This window comes from Bos indicus x Bos taurus, chromosome 17, assembly GCF_003369695.1.
Source record: "Bos indicus x Bos taurus breed Angus x Brahman F1 hybrid chromosome 17, Bos_hybrid_MaternalHap_v2.0, whole genome shotgun sequence".
NCBI lineage: Eukaryota > Metazoa > Chordata > Mammalia > Artiodactyla > Bovidae > Bos > Bos indicus x Bos taurus.
The window spans coordinates 26,495,471-26,513,354 of record NC_040092.1 but is presented as its reverse complement, the minus strand read 5'-3'; the positions used below and the strand labels follow the sequence as shown (position 1 = coordinate 26,513,354).

Below are 17,884 nucleotides of genomic sequence, written 5' to 3'. Positions count from 1 at the left end.
CTGTTTAATTACTGGCAATTATTAATAAAAGGCACAAATACACTGCTGCTGCTACTGCTGCTAAGTCACTTCAGTCGTGTCCGACTCTGTGCGACCCCATAGACGGCAGCCCACCAGGCTCCGCCGTCCCTGGGATTCTCCAGGCAAGCACACTGGAGTGGGTTGCCATTTCCTTCTCCAATGCATGAAAGTGAAAAGTGAAAGTGAAGTCGCTCAGTCATTTCTGACTCTTAGCGACCCCATGGACTGCAGCCTACCAGGCTCCTCCGTCCATGGGATCTTCCAGGCAAGAGTACTGGAGTGGGGTGCCATTGCCTTCTCCGACAAATACACCTGTTATGACAAAATTACTGGCAAAAAGAAACTAGTGAGCTTCCATCTTTTTTTTTTTTTTTTGCAATTTAAGCTTTCAATTTCGTATCCTCATGACAGTTTTCTTTGATTTTCCCTACTTTTCTCCTAGATCTTCTCCCTATAAATCCAATCCTATCACCAGTCAATATTTTCTGAGCTCTGATTGGAGCATAACACAATATGAATATTTAAAAAGGAGGTAAAAGTATACATCTCACTTTGAGTATCTCTGGAATTCAAGTACCTCTAAAAACACAAAATACGAATTCACAGAATGTGGCAACAAGGAAACTATTTCATTAAATGTGTTTAATTCAGCAGGGACTATTATATGTGCATCTTACATCATGTCAGACACTGGGGATACAAAGTTGAGGATAATATGGCAAAACACAAATGCAAAAGATTTTTAAAATAATTTTGATTTTCCACCCATCTGCAAAACTTGAAATTTAGAGGGACTTCCCTGGTGGTCCAGTGACTAAGACTCTGCCTTCCAGGTGCAGGGGCCCTGGGTTCGACCCCTTGTCAGGAAACTAGATCCCACATGCTTCAACCAAGAAGTTGTATGCCCAAACTAAAGACCCCACACACTGCAACTAAGGCCCAGTGCAGACAAATAGACAACTTTTTTTTTAAGTTAAAATTTAGAAACATCAAAGTTTTAGTAGTACAGGGAGATGAAAGGACATTTGAGTTCAGTGCATTTGCAAATGAGCTAGACGCATTCTGAAAACCAAAAGATGAGCAAAGAAACATAATCTGACCAAATGGAATAATGTGTCTGACAATGGGATGGCCTGTCCATGCTGTGGGTTACTAGGTAATTATTGAAAGTGGCGTAAAACCACCTGATGTAGAAAAGCCCCTAGGAGAAAGTGGAAAATGGTCATGAAACAGTATTATAGTATAATCCCACTCTTTGAGGAAACATTTGAAGTATCAACAAAATGTTGACAATAGTTACCTCTAAAGAGTAAGTGGGAAATGTGGTGGCTGTGTATGTTTTAACTGTTTAAATCCCTAAACTTTTAATACAGAAAGTCTATCACATTTTTCCCTTTGGGGGGGAAAAAAAGACCAGACATGTAAGGAAATAAAAAAGCAAATGTTACTCACCGCCAGACTGCCTATCAGTTCACTTTACCAGTGTTGTCGAGAACACTCTTCCTAAGTTTGGTTTCCCATTTTTCACGCCTGGAAGACCACAATACAACAATCTATCCTAACCAATAGTTGTCTGTAAACTAACTGGCCTTGAATTCGTAACTTCAAATAGGTTCAAGTGTCACCCTTACAGCTTGGGGAAGCACCTTAATTTTTCACCCCTTCCTCATAAGAAGGAAACTTATTTACAAAAGCAAAGATATGGAATTAACCTGTGTCCATTGACAGATGAATGGATAAGGAAAATGTAGTATACACTACATATACATATGTAAGATGCAAAACTGTTTAGCCTTAAAAAAAGATGGAAATCCTGTCATTTACATAAATGAGCTGCAAGGACATTATGCTCAGTGAAATAAGCCAAAGACAGAAAAACAAATAGTACATGGCAATAGTCCTATGTGGAATATAAAAAAGTTGAACTCAGAAGCGGAGTAGGAAGGTGGTTGCCAGGGTAAGAGGGTGGTGCAGGAGGGGGAGATGGAGAGGTGTTGGTCAAAGGGCACAAAGTTTCAGTTATGCTGGATAAATGAGGTCTTGAGACCCAAGGTACAGTATGGTGACTGTAGTTAGTAACCCTGTATTAAGATTGAAATGTGTTGAAAGAGTAATCCGAAATGTTCTCACTAGACACAAAAAATAACTCTGAGGTGATGGATTTGTTGAATAGCTTGACTGTGGTAACCATATCAAAACATCACATGGCACACCATAAATACAATTTGTGTCAATTATGTTTCAGTGAAGTTGGGGAAAGAAAATGGTTAACAGAAGATGATACCTGGAATTCCTTGTGGATATTTATTGTTTTCACTGAGATGCTTGCTCTATGTTGTAACCATGCTGTCATCCCCCCTTTTCTGAAATACTGCAGCAAAAAGCCGAGTGGACTTGAGTGGGGCAAGGCTGGATTGTCACTGGGCCCTGGGCAACCACTGCTGCTGCCAAGAGAGTATCTAATAGGCCACTCTGACCCTTCTCCAGTGGCTCTGCATTGTGTTGTGTGTGTGGACTCTATAAACAGGTTTGAAAACCCCTATGAGCCTCCAGCAACCCTGCATCCTGGGCCTCCACTGCCCACTCTCCAGCCACATCCTCTGCCCTACCATTTTGCTCCCTTTGCCTCAAGTACTTTTCTTTCAGGATACCTTCAGATCACGGGCCTCCCTTCCAGGTCTCAAATAGATTCAATTCTTGTCATGCTTTCAAGGCACTGTCTAAGTTTCCATCTTAGCACTCACTACAGTCATGACATTTCTGCAGATGCCTGACTGCTCATTTCCCAAGATGAAAGCTGCAAGGCCAGCATTACACCCCAGGGCATGGAGCTCAGAATTTAGGAAGTGAACTGCCCATGTTAGAAAAATACTGCTTATCTGGAACGGCATCTACTTTGCTTCTTAAACACAAGGAACTGAAAACTCAATGCAAGGGTCTTCTTCCAGGTAGCATCTAACAGATCTAGCATCTAACAGAACTGTCCTAATCCAATGACTCATATGTGGCAAAGTTCCTGATGGACCCCTTTCCCCACTCCTTTAAGGAAACAACTTGGAATAAATGGATAAAAGGTAATGCAAACTACAAATCCCGAGGGAAATACTTCAAAATACCAGATCGTAATGGCATAAAATCCTCCCTGCCACTTCCCACCCCATTCCCAACAATCCCACCCCTCATCTCCAAGCCCTGAATTCCTTTCCTCCTCAGGGATGAGATTTAAAGGACACAAGGGAGCAATATGGGGCTTCTTTGGTGGCTCAGATGGTGAAGAATCCACCTGCAATGCTGGAGACCTGGGTTCAATCCCTGGGTTGGAAAGATCCCCTGGAGGGCATGGCAACCCACTCCAGTATTGCCTGGAGAATCCCCATGGACGGAGTAACCTGGCGGGCTACAGTCCCTGGGGTTGCAGAGCTGAACACGACTGAGCAAAACTAAGCACAGCACAGCAAAGCAAGCAAGAAGACATAATCCTTCCTCTCACGACAATTAGACTAGTAAGATAAACAATGTCAAGTGCAAATTTACTGTTCTGACCAGAGCTGAGGCAGCTCAGAGACATGGCCACAGCAGGGACCCTTGTTGCTGTTGTCACTTGAGTAGGGTCTGACTCCGCAAGCCCATCAACTGCAGTACACCAGGCTTCTTTCACTATCACCCTCTTTGCTTAAACTCACATCCATTAAGTCAGTGATGCTATCCAACCATCTCATCCTGTCACCCCCTCCCTTCTCCTCCTGCCCTCAACCTTTCCCAACATAATAGTCTTTTCCAGCGAGTTGGCTCTTCACATCAGGCGGCCAAAGTGTTCAGTCCTTCCAATGAATATTCAGGGTTGATTTCCTTTAGGATTGAGTGGTTTGATCTCCTTGAAGTCCAAGGGACTCTTCAAGAGTCCTCCACAATTCAAATCTGTCAAGGGACACTTGAGCCAGTTTAACACCCCATGAGTGAGCTATAAAGGAGCTGCAGCACTAATCAAATTACTTTAGTAGGTACAAATTCTGGAAAGAAGCTAAAGCCTGGAATGACAGGGACCTAAGCAGGCAGAGCTGCCAACGATAACTCAGAGCCCTAACTAGTAAGAAGGTACAAACAGGCAGGGTCTTTTTATCCCCAAAACAGCTTTAGGTTTGCAGGTTAACACGCATAGCATTTTGTTAGCAGTGCTTGCCTGACGTGATTTTAGGATGAGTCCCAAGTTGTTCTACCAAGGAGGATGCCTGCAGCCCCAAGACAGGTGAAGGCATCTTCAAAAGACAAGGTCAGTTTCAGATGCACAACTAGCAAGTCAAACCAATTTTAACCCACATGCTCATTACTATTTCTTCATTTTTTCTTTACAAAAGAAAACAAATTCTCACTATGAGCATCTGATGCACAAGATCAGCCAGGAAATTGGTCTTTACAAGTCTAATGCATTTTTGGAAATCTCTGCCCTTTCCTAGATACTGAGATCAATAGGACCAAAAGGGTTTCTTAAAAATTGGCCAAGGAACATCACAGAACTGCTTTCATAAACACTTCATGTTTACTTTTACCAGTTTTGGTTTAATAAGCTAATACCAACTTGGCTTTCAATTGCTGGCTCTTCCCATTACACACCAGATTTGAAATTGAAGGGGAAATTTCCCCATTTGTGTGAACTAGACACAGAAATGCATCCCCCACAAGGTAATTAACACCAGATGATCCAGAAAATCCAGGCAAAGTAAAAGCAGTATATTTTGTAATTTTCTTCCAAGAATGACTCAAATTCTCTCCCACCTCCAAGTAGCTCCCAAAATTTTACTGTTACATTTAGGTTTCAGAATATTAGTCATACTGGCATTCTACATAAGGTTACAAATACATATCCCTCATGTATCTCAATGAAAGATTTCATCTGACCATGGGAAACTTCATTATCTGTTAGTCTGGTTCTGAACTGAATATAGCATAGCATATACATCAATTCAAATCTGTAAGTGAATCTATTAATATCTATTCAATACTTTAACAACAAATTAAAATGTACCCAATTTTACCCTTTACAGTCCATTTTTCCATATACTTAAAAGGGATCCTTCCCTACTTTTAGGTAGGAAAGTAATCATTTAAGGATAATTGGACATCTGAAGAACTTTGGTAAACTGAACTATAGTACAGTAGTACTTACAAGAGGAAAATAGCTCGTCTTGATTTCTAATTGCTACAGTATGGTGTCAGTGAGATCAAACTCAGGCAAGACAGACCCAATTCATGTTTACATGTGGAAACCATATAACGTTAAGTGGTTAGTCTACTGAAAGTTTGGCAGTCTGTTCACATCACTGAGAGGCTTACCTAAGACCTACTTTTATGCTGCAGCATCCTGAGGTGTTCTTGCACCACCCAGAAAAATTCTTTGGGGAGAGAAAAATCATCAAAGCTGTGATATATCCATTGAAATCCTTAATCTTTGATAACCTTTAAAGCTTGGGAGTACTTAACAGCAGGTAAACATGGAACATCTTCCTAGAATGCCAACTTTACATTAAACATGTAACATCAAAAAACAAAAAAGTAAATGCACAATTATATTCATATTTAACAGATGAGATGTCCCTCAAGTTCCTGCAACCGTTTGTATGATTTCATTGGACTTTGACAAGCTCTACATTAGAAAATGGTTACTTCTGCCATAAAATGCAAATATAATTAAGGTATCTGTTTGAAACATCTGAAACAGGTACCACCTTTCACAGGTCACATAAATCTCATCTCTAGGTGACACTACGTAAGCCCAAAGGCAGGTGGGGTAGATGTTATTTTAGCCTAACTATTGATAGTATTTACACCTCTCATCAAATACAATACTGTTGACTTGTCGTTACGTTTGTGTGAAATGATTCAAGTATACAGAAAATTAGAAGCATTTAACCTGACTTCAAGGTAAGTGGTAATAGCCAAGGCAATTCAAATAGTAACATGGCACAACTTTCCCTGTTAGCGGTTTTAAATGCTCATTTAAACAAGGGATGAGTTCACTTGCTTAGATATTTGAAATACAACTTTATTCTGATTCTAAACGAAAAGGAATGGGAATGACAGTAACAAACAAGATTCCACCTCTCAATATTGTCATGTGACTATAGCAGTCTTATATTTGAAACTCAAGGAGGAAACAACTGTGTTCCAAAACACCTAAATATGCAGGTCCAAAAAATGAAGGTTTTTTTTTTAACTGCCACATTCACTCCAAAGCCCATCCATCTCCTTCAGCATCCAAAGATTAAGCACATGTTCTGCTTAGCTATATAATAAAGTGGCAAACACGCTGCACCACTGACATCACAGGACAGTTGCCTATAAAACTAGACTTCTGACGCTGGGCCCCAGCTTCACTTTCTCACAGGTCATCATCTTCATCCGGGAGAGCAGTTGTCTGAGCAACCTAGACAGAGAGATGGAAATGTTACAATGCTCCAAATGAAAAGCTCCAGGAATCTAAAAGCACTCATCGCTGAGACATAAACACCATACCTCTAAATCGTGCTCATACTGTGCTGCCAAGGCTGGGTCCATGACCACCTCTGGCGGGGCAAGAGCAGGCATGGCGACAAACTCCAAGTTAGGGTCTCCAATCAGTTTTCTAGCAAGCCAGAGGAAGGGCTTTTCAAAGTTGTAGTTACTTTTGGCAGAAATGTCATAGTACTGTTTAAAAGAATGGTTAAGTTAATTTTAAAAACCCACACATCAAAAACATCAATAAATCACTTTAATGGCCTAACATCATAATTTTAACTAAAGGATTATAATTCTATAAGCTTTAAAAAACATACCTGAAGATTCTTCTTTCGGTGGAAGACAATTGACTTTGCCTTAACCTTTCTGTCCTTAATATCCACTTTGTTGCCACACAACACAATTGGGATGTTCTCACACACTCGTACCAGATCTCTATGCCAGTTAGGCACATTCTTGTAAGTAACTCTTGATGTTACGTCAAACATTATAATGGCACACTGAGCTGAAAGAAACATTTACAGTGATGAGTACATGCCTACAAATTTACCACATAAAGAAAAATGCTTACCATATTTATTTATTCTTTTCATCTGCAATACTTCATAAACTGTCTCAGCCTCAGAATGTATCTAAAGTCGATCAATGATAAACCACCACTTCAGAATTCATGTCCCATATTCTGAGTATCTAGAAATCTATCCTTTGAAAAACACAGCCATGATAAAGCTAGTAAGCATAATATATTATGGATTTTTAACTAACGAATTTGGGGATGGGGGGAGGCAAGAAGACCCTTGCATTTATATGTACTCAAGTAAAAGCAAAAGACATGGGAAGATTCCCAACAATTTTCATCAAGTGAGCAAGAGTGTTAGATGAGTATTTTCTGTGCATCTTTTTTGCTCGGTATAACAAGCATTTGTCTCCTTTGTCTTCTTAAATCTAAAATCAAGCATTAAAAAAAAAAAAAAATACTCTGCAAAACCTAGTACAATTAAAGAGAAATCAGCTGGTCTTATAACAGCATTTTATAAAATAGAAAGCCTAGCTCCTCTGGCTCAGTATCAAATGGGTCCTGTTGTCTTAGTCTCTAAGTCATGTCTGACTCTTTTGCAACCCCATGGACTAGCCCACCAGGATCCTCTGTCCATGGGAATTCCCAGGCAAGAAAACTGGACTGATTTGACATTTCTTTCCTGACCCAGGGATCCAACTTGTGTCTCCTGCATTGGCAGGAGAGTTGTTTACCACTAAGCCACCAAGGAAGCCCATCAAATGGTTCACTATCTTTTTAATGGAGTGCACAAGAAATAATTATTGACAATCACCAAAACATATACCCAAACATAAACGCTTAAATACTGAAGCTGTAGCAACAACTATCTGTTGCTTACTGTCTTCAAATTAAGAGCCTCAACTTAAACTATACAGTGTATTTCAAAACAATGCCTATCACAACACAAGCATGCAATCAATCAAATGGCACAAGACAACCTTCACAAAATTTTCCTCCCCTCAAATGGTCAACTCTCTGCAGTCAGTCGGTACATGTTTTGAATTGAACTGAATCACACAATTTCCAATTCAGTCAGTATTACCAACGTCTTTACTTGAATAGATCTATTCCTAAGTAACCTTGGAGACTAAGCTACTAAATCCTCTCAAAAACTTATTACAAATCAGGTACCTACCTTGTATATAATAACCATCTCTCAGTCCACCAAATTTCTCCTGACCAGCTGTATCCCATACATTGAACTTAATAGGTCCTCTGTTGGTATGGAACACAAGAGGATGGACCTCAACACCCAAGGTAGCTGGAACATAGAAACTGCAAGTTAGTCAAAGAACTCAAACATTTTACATTTATGTCTACAAATGGTTCCCCCCACATACCTACATACTTCTTCTCAAATTCACCAGTCAGATGACGCTTAACGAATGTAGTTTTTCCAGTACCACCATCACCAACCAAAACAAGCTGTCGGAAACCAAATTTTTGAAATAAACACCAAAACACGTAACACTTCAGAAACCCAGGATTATGACGCTGTTAAGATGTTCTGGACAATTTAACTTACACAACAGAAGTTTATGTACTACCTAAGTACATTTACAACAAAGAATCTTAATCAAGCGGCCCTGTCCCATCTAATGAACGACTCGAATCAGCGAAACTTTCTGAGCTCTGCTTCCCTGTCCGCAGGGTGGGGCCAGCACCCCCATCTCGTTATCGGGGGACCGAAGGCACTGCCGCAGCACGAGCACGTTGGCTGACGAAGCAGGCCGTCCACACGCACTTGCGGTCATAAAGGAGATACTGCAAGTAAAACCGTCTGGAACCGAGTGCCCCCCAAAGCTGCCTCTCCTTCAGAGCCCTTCCTGTTCACTGCAGCACACCCCCAACTCACGAGCGTTACCTACTTTGAACTGAACTTGGGGTTCTCCTTGGGCAGCCATCGCGATGTTACTGCGAGAAAAGAAGAAAGAAATAAGGCCCGCTGCACGGCGGCGCGGGCCGGGGGCCGCATGGCCAGACCCGCCCCACGTGCCCAGGCCCACAAAGGCCTCCACCGAGGAGCCCGGCCGCCCGCATCCCACCTCCTATCCCCAGTACACACACATGCGGGTGGGCGGGGGCCGACTGTGCGATGGCGATGGTGGCATCGGTCTCCGGCCGGACTCCGCGGCCGCCGGATCGTGGCGCGCACCCGCTCGAAGCGGAGACCGGGCGGAGCGGAGGCCCGCTCGGCGTGGAGGCCGACGCTCGGAAAGCGCCTGGTCACCGCCAGCGGCCAGGCCGCGCCGTCCTGTCCGCCCCACGGCCCTCCCCAAGGCCGCCCTTCGGCCCTCCGCCCGGCCGCATCTCCCCTCCTCCCAAGCGGCCGGTACGCCGGCCACCCCTCCGCACCGACAGTCCGCCCGACCCACCGCAGCTCCCGTCCCGGCGCCCTCACGGCCTCCGCGGCAGGGGAGAGAGGAGAACTCTCCGCCCAGAGGACTCGCTAAACCGCCTCCTCATGGCCGCCTCCCGCCGCTGTCTGGACTCCCCAACACCAGCCCCCGCCCCAGCCCCACGGCCCTCGCCCCAGCCCCGCTACCTTCCAGAAGCGTCTCCGCGCCCGTCTGACTGAGGGCTGGAAAGATGGCGGAAGCGCAATTCAAATGCCCGGAGACGCAGCCGACGCCGGCGCGCGCCGAGGGAGGGCGGGGCAACGGCGCCGCGCCGCTCCCACGTGGCCCGACGCGCGCGCGCACGCAGGCCGCCCAGGCTCGGCGGCCTCACCCGTCGGCCTGGCGCGTAAGGGAGGGGCTCTCGGCGCACCGGGCGAGGGAGGCAACGCGGTCGCGCGCACGCACGCCGGCCCACGAGGCCATGTGCGCCAGCCCGGGGGCGGGTTCGCGCGCGCGCATGCGCAAACGGCGACGCGGCGCGCCCTGCTGCCACCGCGGGAACAGAACTGGGAGGAGAGGCCGAGGCCCCCTTGGGCGGGAAACTCGCGGGGTGGCCCTCACAAAGGCCCTGCCCCCGCGTACAAACACGGAACGCAGGCCCGGGGCGGGCGCCATGTTGGGTGCGGGTCGCCCCATCCCCCTTCCCCTCCCGCTCCATCCCGGCGCCCCCGTATCAGTCTGGAACTTACCAGAAGTAGAAAGCCAGTCCCCTTTTCTTCAGGACATCTAAGTGGTCAGCAGCTTTTGTGGCCTTATTCTGCAAAAAGAATGATGAAATTTAGTGTGTCCAACCTTTCAGCTCTTTTCATCTTAGTTACAAACAAGGATGCAATCAATGACTAGGTTCCAGACGCTTGCAGGGATAAGGCTATCAAGGATCCAGACAACTGACCACGCGTAAAACTTAACAATCTGCTGGGGCCACCTCTCACCTTCGTCAGAGATAGGAAGTGAGACTACCTCAAGCTCAACAAGTATGGGTTTACTAATATTCCTTTGCTTTCAGCAAGATGGCTGAATGCAGTCCTCCAATCTCACAGCGTAAATATAAGGCCCCCTTTTGGCATTTGTCTGGACAGCCACAGATTCTTTTCTTTTTTTAAGGGATGTAAGGCACAACCTGATGACTGTTAATGCTGCTGCTGCTGCTGCTGCTAAGTCGCTTCAGTCGTGCCCGGCTCTCTGCGACCCCATAGACAGCAGCCCACCAGGCTCCCCCGTCCCTGGGATTCTCCAGGCAAGAACACTGGAGTGGGTTGCCATTTCCTTCTCCAATGCTTGAAAGTGAAAGTGAAGTCGCTCAGTCGTGTCCGACTCTTAGCGACCCCATGGACTGCAGCCTACCAGGCTTCTCCGTCCTTGGGATTTTCCAGGCGAGAGTACTGGAGTGGGGTGCCATTGCCTTATCCAATAGGGTTTGTTTGTTTATTTATTTATTTATTTCATGCTGCAGCCTCCAAAATAAATAAATCTTAGTTCCCACCCAGGGATTGAATCCCTACTCCCTGCATTTGAAGAGCAGAAGCTTAACCACTGAACCACCAGGGAAGTCCCAGCCACAGATATGTTTTTTTAAGGTATAAAATTTTTTAATTCGTTTATTTTTTAATTGAAGGATAATTGCTTTACAATATTGTGTTGGTTTTTGCCATAATCATCATGAACTGACCATCAGTTCAGTTCAGTCGCTCAGTCGTGTCCGACTCTTTGCGACCCCATGAGTTGCAGCATGCCAGGCCTCCCTGTCCGTCACCAACTCCCTGAGTTCACTCAGACTCACGTCCACCGAGTCAGTGATGCCATCCAGCCATCTCATCCTCTGTCATCCCCTTTTCCTCCTGCCCCCAATCCCTCCCAGCATCAGAATCTTTTCCAATGATAGATATACATATATTCTGTCCTCCTTCAATCTCCCTCCCACCTCCCATCCCATCCCACCCCACCTTCTAGGTTGTCACGGAGCCAGGGTGTGTGTTCCGTGAGTCCTACTGCAAATTCCCACTGGCTATCTATTTTACATATGGTTGTGTATAAGTGTCCATGCTACTCTCTCCATTCGTCTCTGGCTCTCTTCTTCCAACTCCCCCATCCCATGTGGATTAGTCTGTTCTTTATGCCATCTGCAGATTCTTTTTTTTATTATTAATTTATTTTTACTGAAAGATAATTGCTTTACAGATTTTTGTTGTTCTCTATCAAACCTCAACATGAATCAGCCTGGATTCTTAAACTACTATGTTGGTTCCCCACCCGCCCCCACCCCCGCTCCTCCCCAACCAAGCATCCACGGCTGACAGTAAGAGCAGACAGCTAATGGCCCCATCAGGATAGTTAAGTTCCCCAGAAAAGATTCCCCCATGGGGACTCTTCCCAGAGCAAAGAGAACTCAAATGACCAAGGAGATAGCCACGTAGTACTGAGCACGTTTACTAGCAGGTCTGCTGGGAATCTAAGTGACACAAATTGGGCACAACACATCTGAGAACCTGCCTGCTGGGAACTCAAATCCAAGTGCCCCCAAGGACCCTCAGGAAAACACCAAGCAGATCTTGATGTTGCTGGTGGGCATGTAAATTGGTTTGGCCACTTGGGAGGATAGAAGCTGGTAAAACACACATAAATGTCCATGGCTTTATTTCTATTTTTAGGGAGATGTCCTAGACTTCAGTTTACACATATACCCAAAGAAACAAGTATCAAGAGGCTCACTGCAACGTTTTTTATAGTTGTTGTTGTCCAGTTGCTCAGTCGTGGCTGATTCTTTGAGAGCCCATGGACTGTAGCACACCAGGCTTCCCTGTCCACCGTGTCCCAGAGCTTGCTCAAACTCATGTCCAGTGAGTTGCTGATGCCATCCAACCATCTCGTCCTCTGTTATCTTCTTCTCCTCCTGTCTTCAATCTTTCCCAGCATCAGGGTCTTTTCCAGTGAGTTGGCTGTTTGCATCAGGTGGCCACAGTATTGGAGCTTCAGCTTTAGGATCAGGCCCTCCAGTGAATATCCAGGACTGATTTCCTTTAGGATTGACTGATTTGATCTCCTTGCAGTCCAAAGGACTCTCAAGAATCTTCTCTCTTATAATAACAAAAGATGAAACTTAAGTACATGTTCATCAATAGAAAAATTTATAAATAAAGTATAACTGTACTATGGGTTTACTGTACAGAAAGTCATTGAATCAACAGGGTTAGGTAGATCTCAAAAAGCTAATACTAAGAAAAGCAAGTTGAAGGAAGATGTGATGATAGCTTTATAAAATCTTTGTTTAATTTTATAGAGGCTATACATATATATTATAACATTGTTTAGGTAAGTTTTTTACAAACACATAAAAAACCATTAGCTCTTGGACATATGTACATTCGTTTTTTATTTTTATTTTTTTAATTGACTGCAAGTATATAGACCGAGTTCCAATGGCTGTTGCTTCGTAGTGGTAAAAAGGAATATGATGGAATTTGGCCAAAGAGGTCAAAGAAGATTTTAACTTTATTTACAGTGTTCTATTTTTTCTTTCTAAAAAGTGATTGAAACAAGTATAAAAGCCTATTAACCATTATATAATTCTGGGTGGTGAGAACATCATGTTTATACCTTTTGTTATTTAAAACAAAATTTTCTTCTGACAAAAAAGCTAAAGGGAAGTTTGCCAAACCAGGAGTATTAGCTCTTCTTGAACTAGCCACCTAGACAGAGTTCCCAGGTGATTTGTTTGTTTGCATTTTACAGAGGTACTTTCTTGTCTTGGTCATCCAGTGTGGATTGCAAGCCCATCCTTAACCTCCAGTTAATTGTTGTCAATACAAAATTGTTGTCAAATACAAAAAAAAAGTTACAAAAACCATACAAGAAATTTCAGCATCTATTACCTCTGGTTTCCCCAAATGTTAATATTGTTTAGTTGATCATTTGTCTTTATCATGCTAACTTTCTATCAGTGTGTATATATATATATATATATATATCATACATACATGATTTTTCTATAGATCATATATGTATATATATATATGATTTTTTTTCCAGTGCAATGTTTGAGAGTAAATAGCACACAGAACACCCCTCTGTGTCTATTGTTTAGAACCTCAGGATGGGACTTCCCTGGTGGTCAAGGATCCAACTCTGCACTCCTAATACAGGGGGCCCAGGTTCAATTCCTGGTCACGGAACTATAGATTCTGCATGCTTCAGTTAAGACCCAACGCAGCCAAATAAATACATAAATAAAAATAAATATAAACAAATAGATAAATATGCCTGCTTTCTCCTCAGAAGGCAGGCTGTAGTTTAAAAAACAAAACTTCAGGACATCCTGTTATATAACCACTGCACACTTAGCAAAATTAGGAAATTCAGATGTTACACTTTTATTACCTAATGTACAGGACTTAATTGGCACTTGTCTCCCTCCTGCCCTTATCTAGGACGGTACCCTTCCGGATCACATATTATGTTGACCTGTCCACTCTCTCTTCTTTTTAACTGAAATATAGTTGATTTACAATATTGTGTTAATTTCTGCTGTACAACAAAGTGATTCCATATATATATACATTTTAAAACATTCTTTTCCATTATGATTTATCATAGGATATTGACTACCGTTCTCTGTGCTTACAGTTGGACCTTGTTTTGCATGTGTGTGTGTGTTTTGTTTTTGTTCTGGCCATGCCACATGGCTTGCAGGATCTTAGTTTCCTAATCAGGGGTTGACACTGGGCCTTCAGCAGTGAAAGCCCAGAGTCCTAATCACTAGACTGCCAGGGAATTCCCCAGATAGACCTTGTTGTTTATCCATTCCAACCTCCCACTCCATCCATCCCCCATCCCCCGTCCCCTTGGCTGCCACCAGCCTGTTCTCTATGTGCAGGACTCTGTTTCTGTTTCATGGATAGGTTCATTTGTGTCATATTTTAGATTCCACTTATAAGTGATATCACATGGTATTTGTCTGTCTCTCTTTTTGTCTAGTCTCTTTTAATCTAGGGCGGTACCTTCCTTGTCGTCTCTTGCTGGGTATTTAATAGCCCAGTTACTTTGTAGACTGTCCCTCCATTTGGATGTGTCTCATATTCCCTCAGGACTAAGATTCAGGGTATGAAGTTTGGGTCAGTACACCCTAGCAGTGATGCTATGTCCTTCCCAGTGCATCCTATCAAGAAGTACAGAACAATCTTCTAAAAACATCAGACCATCCTTCTCCCTTCTTAATCTCTGTAACCCTTTCTTATCTGTTATACTCAGATACATGAAGTCCATGGCCAGGCCCTATATGACCTATCTTGTGCCTACCCCTCTAGCTCATCTCAAGCCTCTCTCATTGTAATCCCACAATAGCCCCACAAACCTTTCTGAAGCTTACCTTGGCCAAGTTCATTCCTACCCCAGGGCCTTTGCATTTACTCATCCTCTGCCTAAAATGCTCTGTCTCCACATCTTTGCCTGACTGGTTCATTCTTACTCTTCAGGTCACAGCTCAAATGTCACCTCCAAGAAGCCCACCCTGATCACCCTTTCAAATGTGGTCCCACCACACCAGCCATTCCCCATCTCAGGCACTGTTCTATTTTCCCCAGAACACTTGCCACTACTGAAAATACCTTGCTTAATTATTCACATGCTTGATTTTCCAAAAATCTTTCTTTCCCTCACTAGAATAAGCTAAGTGCCTCATTTGTCACCATATTCAAGGCATGTTACACAGTGACTGGCACTGAATGGGAACATAGTAAATATTTGTTGAATTATTGAGTCAATTGCTCTGAATTCTATCTGAATACAGAAAGAGTCATCAGAAACAGCAGCATTATAATCTAATAACTTAAATGTAATAACTAGTTAAATCTAATAACTTAAATGTAAAACTTCAGTTCAGTCGCTCAGTCGTGTCCGACTCTTTGTGACCCCATGAATTGCAGCACGCCAGGCCTCCCTGTCCATCACCAACTCCCAGAGTTCACCCAAACTCATGTGCATCGAGTCAGTGATGCCATCCAGCCATCTCATCCTCTGTCGTCCCCTTCTCCTGCCCCCAATCCCTCCCAGCACCAGAGTCTTTTCCAATGAGTCAACTCTTGGCATGAGGTGGCCAAAGTACTGGAGTTTCAGCTTTAGCATCAGTCCTTCCAAAGAATACCCAGGACTAATCTCCTTTAGAATGGACTGGTTGGATCTCCTTGCAGTCCAAGGGACTCTCAAGAGTCTTCTCCAACACCACAGTTCAAAAGCATCAATTCTTTGGCACTCAGCTTTCTTCACAGTCCAACTTTCACATCCATACATGACCACTGGAAAAACCATAGCCTTGACTAGACAGACCTTTGTTAGCAAAGTAATGTCTCTGCTTTTGAATATGCTATCTAGGTTGGTCATAACTTTCCTTCCAAGGAGTAAGCGTCTTTTAATTTCATGGCTGCAGTCACCATCTGCAGTGATTTGGAGCCCAGAAAAATAAAGTCTGAGACTGTTTCCACTGTTTACCCATCTATTTCCCATGAAGTGATGGGACCAGGTGCCATGATCTTAGTTTTCTGAATGTTGAGCTGTAAGCCAACTTTTTCACTCTCCTTTTTCACTTTCATCAAGAGGCTTTTTAGTTCCTCTTCACTTTCTGCCATAAGGGTGGTGTCATCTGCATATCTGAGGTTATTGATATTTCTCCCAGCAATCTTGATTTCAGCTTGTTCTTCTTCCAGCCCAGCGTTTCTTATGATGTACTCTGCATATAAGTTAAATAAGCAGGATGACAATATACAGCTTCGATATACTCCTTTTCCTATTTGGAACCAGTCTGTTGTCCCATGTCCACTTCTAACTGTTGCTTCTTGATCTGCATATAGGTTTCTCAAGAGGCAGATCAGGTGGTCTGGTATTCCCATCTCTTGAAGAATTTTCCACAATTTATTGTGATCCACACAGTCAAAGGCTTTGGCATAGTCAATAAAGCAGAAATAGATGTTTTTCTGGAACTCTCTTCCTTTTTCCATGATCCAGCAGATGTTGGCAATTTGATCTCTGGTTCCTCTGCCTTTTCTAAAATCAGCTTGAACATCTGGAAGTTCACGGTTCACATATTGCTGAAGCCTGGCTTGGAGATTCAATCCCTGGTCAGGGAACTGAAATCCCAAAATCTGAGTGGTCAAAAAAAAAAAAAAAGTGATGGTTTTAAAATAAGTCCACAATCCTTTGATACTCCTCCTTTGAAAAGCTTAAGCTAATTCTCCTTTCCTGGAGTTTGGGGCAGGCTTAGTGACTCATTTCTAGCTGAACTTAGTGACTCACTTCTAACCATGACTCACTTCTAACCAATGCAGGATGTCACAATGGACAGTGTAACCTGACTTAAATCACTGAGGCTCTGTGGCTTCCACCTTGCTGTCTGGGGACACTCACTCTGGAGGAGGATGGTCACCACATCTGGAGACAGGCACAACCCTATGGGGGCTTCCCATAGGTGGCTTCCCATGGCGGCTCAGTGGTCAAGAATCCACCTGCCAATGCAGGAGGCACAGGATAGTTGGGTTTGATCCTTGGGTCAAGAAGATCCCCTAGAGAAGGAAATGGCAACCCACTCCAGTATTCCTGCTTGGGAAATCACATGGACGGCAGAGCCTGGCGGGCTATAGTCCATGGGGATTGCAGAGTCAGACACAACTTCGTGACTAAACAATAGCACTGTGGACAGATACATGTGACAAGGAGTTAAGCGTCCCTGCAAAGAGCCGGTCGGAACTTGCTGGCCTGTAAGGGAGCCATCAGGGGAATGGATCTTTCAGCCCCAGTTAGGGCTATGTCTTACCTGCAATTTCTTGAGCCCTAGATCAGAACCCCCCAGTGAAACCACTCCAGAATTCCTGGAAACTGTGTGAGATAGTACTGTGCATTGTTGCTTCAAGCTATTAATTTCTAGGGTAATTTGTTCTGCCGTGGTAGATGAAGTGAAGTCGCTCAGTCATGTCCGACTCTTTGTGACCCCATGGACTGTAGCCTACCAGGCTCCTCTAGTCCATGGGATTTTCCAGGCAATAGTACTGGAGTGGATTGTCATTTCCTTCTCTAGGGGATCTTCCTGACCCAGGGATCGAACCCGGGTCTCCTGCATTGTAGACAGACGCTTTACCGTCTGAGCCACCAGAGAAGTCCATGTGAGGACTGTTCACATATAAATCCAGATAGCTGGTTTCTTTTGAACATCAAGATAGGAAAGCACTGGGCCTGATTTATTGTATGTCCACACCAGTTGGAGGTAAATACCACTGCTCTCCACGGATGCAGCGGACGTCAACATTTGTCTTGGATCCTGCCATTCCCCATCATGTCTCAGGCTTGAGGCCTGGGGTCACTTGTCTTCTGACACCAAGCCTGCACTACTCCCTGAATGATCTGCTTGTACCTTGACATGTTGGAGTTCACA

General features: G+C 43.9%; 1 protein-coding gene across 2 annotated transcripts; it reads right to left on the bottom strand.

Annotated features, from left to right (window-relative positions):
• Window positions 1–4,728: 4,728 nt before the first annotated feature.
• On the bottom strand, window positions 4,729–9,720 carry RAN (RAN, member RAS oncogene family). Of its 2 annotated transcripts, none has more exons than XM_027567065.1 (7): window positions 9,618–9,720; window positions 8,941–8,986; window positions 8,413–8,497; window positions 8,208–8,333; window positions 6,831–7,018; window positions 6,532–6,702; window positions 4,729–6,442 (listed from the first exon to the last, which is right to left on the bottom strand). In XM_027567065.1, the coding sequence occupies exons 2-7, from the start codon at window positions 8,974–8,976 to the stop codon at window positions 6,398–6,400; spliced, it is 651 nt and encodes a 216-aa protein (XP_027422866.1). In that variant the 5' UTR covers window positions 8,977–8,986; window positions 9,618–9,720; the 3' UTR covers window positions 4,729–6,397. The 2 variants fall into 2 exon arrangements, with proteins under 2 accessions (XP_027422866.1, XP_027422867.1); XM_027567066.1 differs by lacking the exon at window positions 9,618–9,720 and adding an exon at window positions 9,448–9,554.
• Window positions 9,721–17,884: the final 8,164 nt, after the last annotated feature.